Consider the following 13,501-nt stretch of genomic DNA (forward strand, 5'->3'; position numbering starts at 1 on the left):
GTCTGTTTCCTATCTCTTAGCCTTGTGAGCTCTGCTTTTGGATGAAACTTTTCCCATAGAATTTGAATTAAAGCCTGGCTGATTCTGAAATTAGAAGTATAATTTCTTTCCTATTGTTCTAAACCATTTAAAAGTTAGTTCATAGGAATACATATCACCATGCTTAAAGAGTAAACTGTGACTTGGAGATTTAGTCATCCTTTTCCCTGTTTCTTTTCCAGCTCCAAGAGACTGTGAAAAGGAAGTTGGAAGGAGCCCGATCACCACTTAATGGAGACCAGCAGAATGGTGCTTGCGAGGGGAGTTTTTCTCCGACTAGCAAGCGAATACGAAAGGACATTCCCCCAGGGATGGAAGCCATCAACAATTTGCCCAACAACATGCCACTGCCTTCAGCTTCTCCTCTTCACCAACTTGACCTGAAGCCTTCTCTGCCCTTGCAGAATAGCGGAACTCATACTCCTGGGCTTCTGGAAGATCTAAGTAAGAACGGTAGACTCCCAGAGATTAAACTTCCTGTCAATGGTTGCAGTGACCTGGAGGATAGCTTCACGATCTTGCAGAGCAAGGACCTCAAACAAGAACCTCTAGATGACCCTACTTGCATAGACACATCAGAAACATCTCTTTCAAATCAAAACAAGCTGTTCTCAGACATTAACCTGAATGATCAGGAATGGCAAGAATTAATAGATGAATTGGCCAACACGGTTCCTGAAGATGACATACAGGATCTGTTCAATGAAGACTTTGAAGAGAAGAAGGAGCCAGAATTCTCCCAGCCGGCGACTGAGACCCCACTCTCCCAGGAAAGTGCAAGTGTGAAGAGTGACCCCTCTCACTCTCCTTTTGCACACGTCTCCATGGGATCTCCTCAGGCGAGGCCTTCTTCTTCTGGTCCTCCCTTTTCTACTGTCTCCACAGCCACTAGTTTACCTTCTGTTGCCAGCACTCCTGCAGTTCCAAACTCCACCAGCTCACCAGCAAACTGTGCTGTCCGGTCCCCTCAAACTCCAAACCAAGCCCACACTCCAGGCCAAGCTCCACCTCGGCCTGGAAACGGTTATCTCCTTACTCCAGGAGCAGTGACGGTAGCCAGTTCAGGGTCGGGCCCTGTGGCTGTGCCCAGCTCCGACATGTCTCCAGCGGAGCAGCTCAAACAGATGGCTGCACAACAGCAGCAAAGGGCCAAACTCATGCAACAGAAGCAGCAGCAGCAACAGCAGCAGCAGCAGCAACACTCAAATCAGACTTCAAATTGGTCTCCTTTAGGGCCTCCATCCAGTCCATATGGAGCAGCTTTCACTGCAGAAAAACCAAATAGCCCAATGATGTACCCCCAAGCCTTTAACAACCAAAACCCTATAGTGCCTCCAATGGCAAACAACCTGCAGAAGACGACAATGAATAACTACCTCCCTCAGAATCACATGAATATCATCAATCAGCAGCCAAATAACTTGGGCACAAACTCCTTAAACAAACAGCACAATATTCTTACTTATGGCAACACTAAGCCTCTGACCCATTTTAATGCAGACTTGAGTCAGAGAATGACACCACCAATGGCCAACCCCAACAAAAACCCCTTGATGCCATACATCCAGCAGCAGCAGCAGCAGCAGCCACCACAGCAGCAGCAGCCGCCAACACAGCTCCAGGCTCCCAGGGCACACCTGAGTGAGGACCAGAAACGCATGCTTCTCATGAAGCAGAAAGGAGTGATGAATCAGCCCATGGCTTACGCTGCACTTCCTTCCCACGGTCAGGTAAGTGTGCAAGTGAGACACACTTTGAGCAGTTCTCTTGGTACGTTTCAGATTGTCGACATGTGATGCTCTCCACTCTTCAGCAGTAGCAGGGTTTAATTACCTGCAGAAATCCTTCCTGTATATCCTCATGTACTTGCCAGGTTTGACTTTTTTTTTCCCTTTCTTCTAAGAGATGGAAAAGGGTGGTACGGTAGACTTTCCTGTATTTGAATGCCTAGGAATCAAACTTCTTTTCTTCCTGACAGCAGATAAGAAACCAAAAATTACTGAAAATTCTCACTCTGAGGGAGGCAGGCTGTAGAGGTCACGTGGCAAAACACGGTGCTCCTTCCGTAGCTTCTCTCCAAGGTTATGCAATCCTAGACTTGGGTGGTAGGAAGGCCGGAGCATTTAAGGATCCCTATGACAGCTTTGTAAGGCCCTGAAGAACCTTCACCTATCTTACTGAATTATGAATACTGGAAATTTGGATTCTTGATGTTCAAATGTGGAGAGTTTTCTGTATTTTCAAAGTGAAGTGGAGGACAGATTTTTGTAGGACCATTCAATGTTTAAACACTTATGGCTGAACTAGCGCAATTAGAAGCTGTTTCAACCTCGTGACTTGGGAGTGCAGTAAAACCTCTCCAATTCATTCAGCCCTAAACCAGGAAAATTTGATGGTGAATATGTCTTAGTGTTGTCTCAAAGTAAAGTCTTCTCTTTGCCGCTGTCTTTCTTCATGACATCCTGGTTTAGGGGTGTAGGGCTTTCAATGATCCATGGTAAAAATGAGTGGCAACCAGTTGAGGAGTGAATACTCATTGACAAGCATTCTCTCTCCTCTTTCTGACCAGTGTGGCAAGTAGGCAAATCTCCTTTAATTTAACACTTTGTCTACCTTGAAGGAAAGGAGGAGTGGGGAAATGCACTGTTGTGCTGACCTTCCCCCACCACGGGCAAATTCAGGAGCCATCACTTACTGCCAATTGCTATTCTGTGCCTCGCTCCTCTCAGGATGCCCACATTTGCATTGTGGTTGGAAATTTTGCAGAAAGGTCTTTGCTTTAGCGGCCCTCATGTGCAAACAGGTTCTAACTAGTGCTTGGATAGGTGTCCACAATTGGATGCATTAGAAGTGCTGGGAAGTAGTGCAGGCAGATCTTGCATCACTAGGCAGCTGTTTGCATCTTGTATCTCCTGGTGTGCCCCACCCCACCCCCCAACCCAACCTCCCAAAGCTTGATGGAGGCTGCAGGGCTGGAGGTGGTCCTGGCCTGCAGAGACAGGCCTGAGCTCTGTGGCTTGATTCTTGTCCTTCACAGCCTTCCAACCCCAGAACCTCACAGTGGTTTCTTGTCTGCACATGCCGGCCAGCTCTCAAGAAATTCTGTCTGGAGAAATAAAAACACAGCTTGGTTTATATCAACTGCAATCAGTAGCTGGTAGAAAAACATCATTGAAATGTGAACTTTTATGTTTTATCTTGGTTTCATTAAAAAAATATATACCATTGGAGAATGCAACATTTTATACACTTCAGTATTAAGTTCTGAAGGCGGCAAAAATATAGGCAATATACAAGGATGTTTGTTGTAGCCCAGATACATCAGAGGTTTATGAGATCACAAGCTGTCAGAATGGTCTGTTGTTAATCTTAATACAAACTGTGCTTCTGTGTTCACTGTTTTTATGCCAGTTGCAGTAAAGTATTTCCTCCAAGCCAGACTAAAGATGATGGAATCCAACCCACAGGCTCTGCAGACATGTGGGTGCAATGTGCACCCATCCCCACCCCCACTACCCCCTCACTGAATGTCTTTTGAAATTTGTTAACTTGGGATGAAGTTCTTGTCTTTGCTGGAACGTGAATTTTAAAGGTGCTTATTTCAGGTCCTTATGCTTGCCTAACAATGAGTAACGGAAGCCTTGTGCAGCAGAGGTCATGTTTTGAAAGGGCTCAGTCAGGTGAAGAAACAAAAGTGATGGTTTTCTGGATTCAATCTGTGGGCTCCTCCTCTCTTCCTTCCGTCTCACAAGGTACTTTCAGGGCAGACAGAATCTTTCTTTTTGAGGCCTCATTAGAATAATCACTTCTTAACCTCATAAGGAACCATCAAGCTAAGGCATGCTTTGTAATGAAATATTAACTCACCACTGTTTGAAACAAGCTTCAAAATACATATATAAACATGTGAATATCTTTCTGCAAACAAACCGTTAATTTCATGCTTTTATCTGATTGTGGAGCAGTATTTACATAGCTCTCCGTATAGTTAATTACACTACATGCGAGTACGTTGCACAAATTCAAGCATGAATTACAGGCGAGATATAAAATATAATTATACGTAGGTGTAGTTCAAATTTGTTTTCTGCTGTTGCTGGTGAAAATTCACTTTATTCTTTGTTGGCTACAAGGACCATGGTCAACACTTAGTTTTAATGAATGACTTGAGCACCAAAGCCAATAACACTAGAACATTTATTTCAAGGTAATTATCTTATACAGATGTTTATTTGGGACGTTTTCAGAAAATGCCATTTCTCTCAGGAATGAATCGAAATTCACTCAGTTCCTGAGAATTTCAAAAAAAGAGAGAACCAAAAACAGAAACAAAAAAACATTTCAAAAATTTTAATATATTTTATCTACTAATTCCACTTCTCAGAATTTATGCATTATTGTCTATAATTAGAGAATTGAACAAAAATTTATGTACAAAGATTATGCTCATAGTGTTACTTATGATAATGAAAAATTGGAACCACAATAAGTATTTTAGAAAAATAAATAATGTACATGAAAATCATGATATTAATGAGAGATTAATCACATGGAGATGCTCATAAAATGAGTGAAATAAGCATATCATACAACAGTTTGTATGTTGCAATCCAGATTGTGTTTTTTAATATGTATAGAAAAATAATGAAGAACTAAAATATTAGGAATGCTATTTCTGGTTGGTAAAATTATAAGTGATTATTGTTTTCCTCTGCATACTTTACCGAATTTTCTAAATTTTCTATCATTTATGTATGTTAATTCTACCATCAGGAAAAATACTTTTTAAGGAAGGGAAATCCTATTTCAAAAAAGTTTATACTTCACTAATTCTTTAAAAAACATCCTATGTATCCAATTTGCCAGTTGGATTGAGGTGGTACCATTATTTTCTGTTCATTTACATCTATCAATTATAAATGCTTGAGTTAGGAGATAGTTCCAAAACCCTTCTGCCCACACTCACTCTCTTTTCCTTTCTCTCTCCACATCCTCTTTTCACTCCTTACCGTCTTAATTCCTATAAAACTTCAGCTAAAATAGTGACAACAAAAGTCGATAAAATTTCCGCCATTATGAGCTTTCAAATCTTCTCTGGGTTATGTTCTTGTATTATTTCTTTGATTGTTTCTCCTTTTTCACTTTCTGAAACTTCTGTTCATCATGTATTGGACCTTCTGGATTGCTCTCTAATTTTTAAAATATGTGTTTCTGTGATGAAATAACCAGAACTTACTTTGGTCGTGTCTATCTATTATCTTTTCCTAATCTCGTTGTTTCTCAAGGACAGGCTCTCTCCCTCTCTCTCTCTCTCTCTCTGTTTTTGCTATTTTTTGCATAGTACCTAACACTGTCTTAAACATAAGGATGTTTAATAAATCATTAAACATGGTATTTATCAAAGTTCGGGCCAAGAATATGTTTACAGTTGATTCTCAGCTCCAGTAGAGACAGCGTTAGCACAAATAACAGAGCTGCTTTTGAGATCAAATAGAACTGGAAAGGCAAGTCTAAAAAGAATCCTTTGATAGGAGGAGGTTATCTTGAGCCAGTGGAACAACAGTGAGATTGCTGGGACTACAAACTCAGTCTCTGTGTCTGACAAACAAAACAACAATGGAGCAACTATGAAAGGAGTAAACCAAAGCAAATGACCGCTTGCTGGTCAAGGAAGGTTATAGGGACACCCAGAACCCAGGAATAATTCCTACGTGGAGTAGTGGAAAGTGAATAATTTCCAAAATGTGATGTTAATTTTTAGTAGTTGCAATCATAAGACTAGATAGATCATAGACTATCTGAACATGTGTGTTTTCCGTGTGTGGCTGTATATATCAGAATGAGTCCTTATATGTTCATATTTTACAAAGCGTTTTCCCCTTTCAATTTTATTTTACCAAAATGTGTTGGGTCTCATGTGAAGTATATTATCATAAGCTTTTTAGCCGTAAAACCTCCACAGAAAGAACAGAGCTCCAATATTCACAGCCATCGTAGAAATCTCCTTGAAGATACATTTTCCTTAACTGTAAAAACCTGGAGCCCCTTTGTTTAGTTTCCTTAAAACATGTAATATTTATTTTATTCAAATAATACATATCAGAGTTCAGAAAGTCAAATAGAACTATAAGGCTTATGATGAAAAAGCTCGGGCCCCTGCTTGTTTTCTCTTATTTATCTCCATAAACTGCTGTTTCTCAATTTTTCAATTATTTGGTTCTGTAGAAGATGAAGATTTAGCTCATTTACAATACCTCCTCACAAACGTACATAACCCTCCTCCACACATTGTCTTTTTTTGTCTTCTTCAGATTCTCAATATAACTATATATTTTCGTAAATTATTATTTTTAACGTATTCCATTTTCACATGACTGATTTTTGCATAGTGCCTCACAGTTTAGCTATGTAGTATGCTATGATTATATTTCCTTTCTTGTACAACTTTTTGTTTCCTTAGAATTAATAACTGCCTCTTTTATTTGATTGGTATTATCTGTGTACCTACCTTCAATCCATTCTCAAACTTTTCTCCCTGTAAAACTTTCAATATGAGCAAATAATCTATTTTTCTTGCATTTTCTTTCCTTTTTTCTCTCTCTCCTTCCCTCTCTACCCTTCCTCCCCCCACTTCTGTCTCTCTTTTTCTTTCTTTCCTTCCTTTAGTGTCTCTCCTGAAGGCTTATATACCCTCTTGTTCCAATCTTCTTCTAACTACTGTTTTCTTGGTCTGCTGCTTAACTAAGTCCTCCTCTTTCTTGGCTTAGTCCCTCAAATTAGTGGAGTACATGCTCAGAGCTTCTTAAGAAAGGGTGCACGGGAAATTGTTTTTAGGAAAACTATTTTTTGAGAATGTCTTTATCCTCACATTTGATTGATAGTTTGCCAGATGTAGAATTATAGTTAAGAAAACATATTCGGTCAGAATTTTAAAGGCATTTCTTCACAATCCTGTAGTTTTCACACTGTTGAGAAGTCCAGTAAAATTTGGATCCCCCATTCTATGGGTGTAACCCATTTTTTCTCTCTGAGAGCTTTTCAAATCTTCTTTCTATCCCTGAAATTTCATGATTATATGCTGGAATGTTGCTCTTTTTCGTTCACTATGTCCTGTACTGTGAACTTTTTTTAAAAATATAGAAACATGTCCTAAGATATATTCTTGTATTGTTTCTTCGATCATGTCTCCCTTCCCTGTTCCCTTTTATTAACTCTCTAGAATTTTCATTCATCATGTATTTAACCTCCTGGATTGTTCTCTAATTTTCCTGTCTTTTAAATTTCCCATATCTTTGTCCTTTTGTTCTTTGTTCTGTGAGATTTCCTTAACTTTCTCCTCCAACTCTAAAATTAAATATTTCATTTTATTTATCACATTTTTAGTTTCCATAAGTTCTTTCTTGTTCTCTGATTTACCCCTTTCAATCTAAGGGTATTAATTATCATTTTTGAATTAAGTTTTCTTGTGCTCTCTGCTTTGTCTCTCTTTCTCCCAAGCACCTTTTTTCCATATGCTCATTTTATTTTTCTTTCTTTCGTGTGAGAGGCTTTTCTCAAATGTCTGTTTAAGAGTGAGGCACAATAAAGCTAATTAGTTGCTCTGTGTGCTTGTCAAATGTGGGGCTTTGCTAGAGGGGGATTGGGCTAGAACCTAGCTATTTCACTGGGTCAGTGTCTGTAGATTTTTTCACTAGGGACAGTTAGAAAAGACTCCTTCAATGTCACTACTGAGAGTTGTAAGTCTGGAGGCTGGGCTTCTGGAGCTGAGCAGGGGAAGGGAGTCAGTAGGTGATGGTGATGGTGAGGGTGTCTCAGTAAATACTGTGTAGACTTTCACTTAATCTCCCTGTTTTTGTATGGGTCCTCAACCCACCCTCAGCGAGGGCTGGAATCCAGGATTCCAGAATCTTGTGGCTTAATCTCTCAAGAGAGTAATATACCTTCCTTCTTCCAGTCTGGGGGAGTATATCTGGTCCACTTCTTAATTAAGCAGAACCGTAGCCAATTTTCCTTTTGTGTGTACCCCTACCTCCCACTCTTGGCACTGAGGTGCTTCTGATTCCTGAGTCTTTGTAGCATTCTGTCTTGCTCTATTTTTTACTTCCCCTGCTACAGGATTAGACTTAGCTTTCTCTAAGCCACTAAGTCATTTACTACTCTGCCATCTGATTTTCATCTTCCAAAATTTTGTTGACACCCCTCAATTGCTATTGCCATCTCCCATCCTCTTTGTTCTTGCATGTTTATATCATTCTTATTCCTTTATTGTCATTGTACTAGGGTGTTGGAGAAAGCCAAAATAAATATGGGTGTTCAATCTACCAGAGGTTCCCTCAGTGACTTTCAACATCTTTCTGTTTGAATATCAAATATTGTCCAATTTTTAAATTTATATTTTACAGCAAATTTCACATTATTGCTTCTAACATTTTGGGCTTTAATAGAGCTGGTTTCATAAAACCTAAAAGTGCTCTCTTAACATAAAATTTACATATGTCAAATACATGTATTCAAAAAAATAGCAGTGTCAACATGATCATCATCTATATTAGAATAAGTTCTTGTGATTATAACCATTGAGTAGTTTGAAGAATCTTGAAAATATTGACTGACTTCAAGGACTCTAAAAACAATTTAGGTTCCATGACCCTGACTAAGCCAATAGTATCTGGCAACTCAGATGCAAGGTAAAATATTGACAGAACACTCATTGCTGACTGCATCCAGGGCCTCCCAGCTCAGGGGAAACCAGCGGGCAGAAGTGCTACAAAAATCCAGATTATAAACGAAATGTTCCTATTGATGGGTGTAGTAAGTCATTTCCATACACATACTGGCATATTTTGAAAATCTTGATTGATATTCTGTCAGAGTCTTAGAAATATGAAGCTAAGAGTAAACAGAAAAGCAAAAGTTTTAGGAAAGGAATTCATTTTATAATAAAATTGTGGAAGAAAGAGGTTTTAATTAGCCCCCTATGAGAATACTCTTTAAAGGATTTTTGGGACGACGATATTCTTATTTACTGAGAGTGCTTACAACCCGTCCAACAATGATTCTGAAACTTGTCGGTCTAAGAATCCCTGGAGGACATTGTACAAGATGCAGGTAATCAGATTCCACTGCCAAAGACTCAGAATCAGTAGGTTGGGGATGAGGCCTGGGGATATGAATTTTAATAAGCAACCCACCAACACCACTGCTGTTTTCTAATGGAGAAATAGTATATAACTCTGAAACTGCAATTAAAGCAACCTATGTTTATTTCATTGCTTAAATATGGCAGTTATTGTCTGTGGAACTATAAATTCGGTCAGATCTAAGACTTGTATCATTTCAAGTAAGATGGAAAAATTAGCTTCCTCTGTGCTTGATGGATTTCTTTTTCTTTTTTAGGATAGAGTAAAATTTTTTAAGAGATCATATCTTGTGGATCCTCGCTATGTTTTGTAAATCATAGAACTACTCCTGTTGATTTTCTCAATAAGACAAAGCGGTCCATCCTCTCCACCACCCCAACCCCGCCCCAACTCCCACCATGGCGAAGGGTGGAATTTCCCTTCATCTCTCCAAGAAAGGGTTGGTTATTCATTCCTGTTTCAGGACCTACTGAGGGCGTGGCCTTGTATGTGCCGAGATGCTTTCCTCAAGATCTGTGGGAAGAAAGACTGCTGTGGAATGGAAAGTGCACACATTAAAGGAAGCACAAGACTTACTTAGGACCTCTTTTGGGATATCCTTCTCAGGGCAAGAGTGCTCTCAGGCACATCAGTAGGGCCACAACTCAGTGTTCCGTGTTCTGATTGTTCCATCAAGGGTGGCATCCAGGCGTCTCTTCCAGGTGCTCCTGGGCTTTGAGGAGGTGTTGCCTTGGCCAGATGCCTAATTTCATTCTACTTCCTGAGTCTGAGATTCCTTTCAAGGTCATGCACTGCACCCTAGGCCCCTGCCCAATGCCCCCCACTGGATATCCAGTGCATTCACACATAAGACAGTAGGTCCAGCTTTTTTTTTTCCATTGCAGAAGCCTCCTAGTCTAAAGGTCTGTCACAAGTACAGAAAATTATGAAACTGACCAAGCATACCCTCCGCCAGTGTATTCACTCCTAAAATTCTAAATATTAGGGACTAAAAAGAGATACCAGAATAATATCATCTACAGTGTCCAGGAGTGTGCAGTCTAGTTGGGGAGATAAGGAGGCACACACATTAAGTCAATACAAGGCAGCAGGTGGTTAAGTCCCACCTTACTAAATTCTACATTAAGGATCGTGGGCAGAGAGAAGGCGAGGGTCAGTACAACATGGAGTAGACAAGAGGAGCCTCCAAGGTGGGAGCTAAGCTTTGAGGTAGACCAAGAAGGAAGAGGAGTTAGACGGATGGAGGGTGGATGGAAGGGCATTCTGGTACAGGCAAAGGGTTGTTCATTAAGTGGACAATACAGATTATAGCCAGGCTGGAGGGAAGGGTTCATATTGGGGAACAGTGAGGTGAACTGCATGAGAGAACAGTTAGGGGACTTTCTGCTATATGAAGTGTGAGCCAGTAAGAATCTCTATCTGGGTGTGGCATTTAAAATTTAAGGAAAACATGGGGCCAGCCCAGTGGCATAGTGGTTAAGTTTGCGTGCTCCGCTTCGGTGGCCCAGTGTTCATAGATTTGGATCCTGGGCACAGACCTACACACCGCTTGTCAGGCCATGCTGTGGTGGCGTCCCACATATAAAATAGAGGAAGACTGGAACAGATGTTAGCTCAGGGCCAAACTTCCTCAAGCAAAAAGAGGAAGATTGGCAACAGATGTTAAAAAAAAAAAAAAGAAAATTTAAAGAAAACAGGCACAGCAGCATTTAGCAGAAAGTCATAACAGAACTTGGTGATTCAATATATGATAAGATGAAAGGGAAATGAATCAAATGTTTATGATCATAAGGTGAAATATTAGGGTGGTGTAATAGTTTCTGAAAGATGATGAGCATGACATATATAAATCTAAATATCAAATCTTATTTGTATTTGATAGCAATTCAAACACTTGTTATTATTTGTCTTATTCTTCTGATTTTTGTTGCTCATTTGCTAAGGTCCTTGTTCCACACTCAACAAAAGATATGAAGCAAGCTCATAGAAATTTTTTACAAGTTTGTGTTGAATTGAGCCACAAATAGCTACTCCTGAGTTTTATAGTTAGGGGTTTATATTTTTACAAGTGTTCATTTTTCAATAAATTGGTATTATTATGAAAACGTTGTTTTCATTATTTAGGGTAGTAACAGACTATCATATATTCCTTTTGCTTAATATTTCTATTATAAGGATTTACTTGGTTACATCTTATCTATTACTTGAAGAGAGCACTCTCTAAAGTATATGAGAGGAGCCGGCTTTCCAAGCTTTAAAACATATTATGTCATCATTCATTAACTATTCATAGCAACTCTGGGCTTTTCTAGAGGTTACAAAGCTCTTTGGAAAAAAATGCTGTTTTTCTATACAAAGCTATTCTATTATATCTTGGTTCCTGAGCAAGTTTCTATGGAATTAATCTTTTTGATGACACCAAATGGTTTGCATCTGACCCAATGCATAAAGAATCAAAATACCTTTCATGTTAGTTAGATTTCCAATACATTGTCATGATTAGTTTACATGATTCATGAGATTATGCCAGTTACCTATACATTTTTATTTACTAAACAGTAAATATTGACCCCAAATAGTATCCAAACTGATAACTCCCATTTATTAATATTATGATTTCCTAGAAGAGGTCTTCTAAACCTACCTGCATTCTCTAATTGCTTTTGCATCTGAGATGTTTGAAAGTGTATTTGGGCTTCTTTTCCTCACTGACCTCTAGCCAGTTCACACAAACGACATTAATGGGCTTGTTAGGCCAGGAACACTTTCAGTGCCAAGCTGAAGTTAGGCAGTGGTGCAAGGAAAAAGGTCATCTCTGGGTGTAGAAAGCAGTCCACCTCAGACCACCGCTAGTCTTTCTAGCCTTGGTGAGAATTAGGAAGAAGGCACCCTCTGAGCAGATGGACTGAAGCCGCAGCCCACAGGCACCCCAGGTGTGATGGCAGCCACCCTTGCAGCCTCCACTGGACACTGTTGTGCTATCCACAAACTACAACCATAGATGGGGCTCTGGGTGCACCTGCTCAATCCCTAAAAGCCACTAAATGCAGAACAGAGTGTCAGCTTCTCAGGTCAGTGCAGTAAGAATCTGAGTTACGTGTGCCACTCAGTGCCATGTCATGGTGCTCAGGGCAGGCCACCCAAAGATGCACCACTCTGGTATGTGGATTATTTCGAGCTGAAAACCGTAAAGACTCAGAAGACCCTGGAAGAACATTTGAGTTTCCCCTCCCAAACTTCCTAAAGAATTTAACATAGAAGACCTGTTTCAGGAAGGAGCCAATATCATATGATGGCTATAATATAATGTAAAATAGATGTTGCAATAGGAAAGGCACCAACAAGCCCATTTTATCAAAATTTCTGTCTCTCTCTGGCCACATTCTCTATAGGTGGCCCTGAAAAGAGTTGTCAGACAAACATTTGCATTTCTATCTCCATGTGAATTGTCTTCTTCCCCTCTGAAATCCCAAACCACTACCCCTCCAACACCTTCCACACCTTTAGCTACAATACTTAAGCAAGCAGCTTAGAGAGAATGATGAGCTGCTCATTTCTGAGTTTCTCCCATGTATACATGTTATTAAACTTGGTATTATTTTCTCCTGCTAACCTGTCTTTTAATTATTTGGCCAGCTATAAGAATCTTAAGGGAAAGGGCGGAGGTGGATTATCCCTTTTCCCTGACAGTTTTGGCACCCAACGCGGGGCAGAAATTTCACTGGCTGGACACTGCTCACTTCTGGACTACTGCAGCAGAGAGATCTCGGACCCTGACACGAGCCGGCAGGAGGTGAGAGTTCTTACCATTTCAGTCTCCTGGATCTCTGCCTGTGGGGTCCAATGGAAGTGAGAGTGGTGAGTCTTATTTGGCCAGGCATCAGAACCTTGAGGGAAAGGGTGGAGGGGGATTCTCCCTCTTCCCCAACACATGCGTGCTCATGCTGTGGTCACTCGAGGCCCATAGTGTGACACAGTCAGGCTGAAGGATGACTGAAGGTCCTGAAACACAAGGCAGTTCATGTCTGCTGTGGAGCAGCCTTTATGGTGAATAATGCTAGTTTAAATATCCCCTATTAGTAAGATTTTCATTAGTGTGGCAGAAAAGCCCAGAGAAAAGACCTGGAAAGTTATTTGGCCTTTGCACCCCCCTCAGGGCTGTGACAGGCTTAGATGTTCCAAACGCTAGAGCAGCACCATGCGATAGAAATATAACGCAAACCACAAATACAAACCATGGAATTTAAAAATTTCCATTGGCCACATTATAAAAGGCAAGAAGAAACAGGTGAAATTGATTTTAATATATTTAATTTAACTCA

General features: G+C 40.2%; 1 protein-coding gene across 3 annotated transcripts in view; it reads left to right on the forward strand.

The window, feature by feature from the left end:
- The window catches only part of MAML3 (mastermind like transcriptional coactivator 3), a 402,996-nt gene that overhangs the window by 235,537 nt on the left and 153,958 nt on the right, over positions 1-13,501 (forward strand). For all 3 annotated transcript variants that reach the window (XM_087437592.1, XM_087437593.1, XM_004426480.3), the window contains exon 2: positions 222-1,769. In XM_087437592.1, the coding sequence (XP_087293718.1) occupies positions 222-1,769 (1,548 nt within the window). The remainder of the gene's footprint in view (positions 1-221; positions 1,770-13,501) is intronic.

Source organism: Ceratotherium simum, chromosome 12 (assembly GCF_057802395.1).
Source record: "Ceratotherium simum simum isolate JZ-2026a chromosome 12, ASM5780239v1, whole genome shotgun sequence".
NCBI lineage: Eukaryota > Metazoa > Chordata > Mammalia > Perissodactyla > Rhinocerotidae > Ceratotherium > Ceratotherium simum.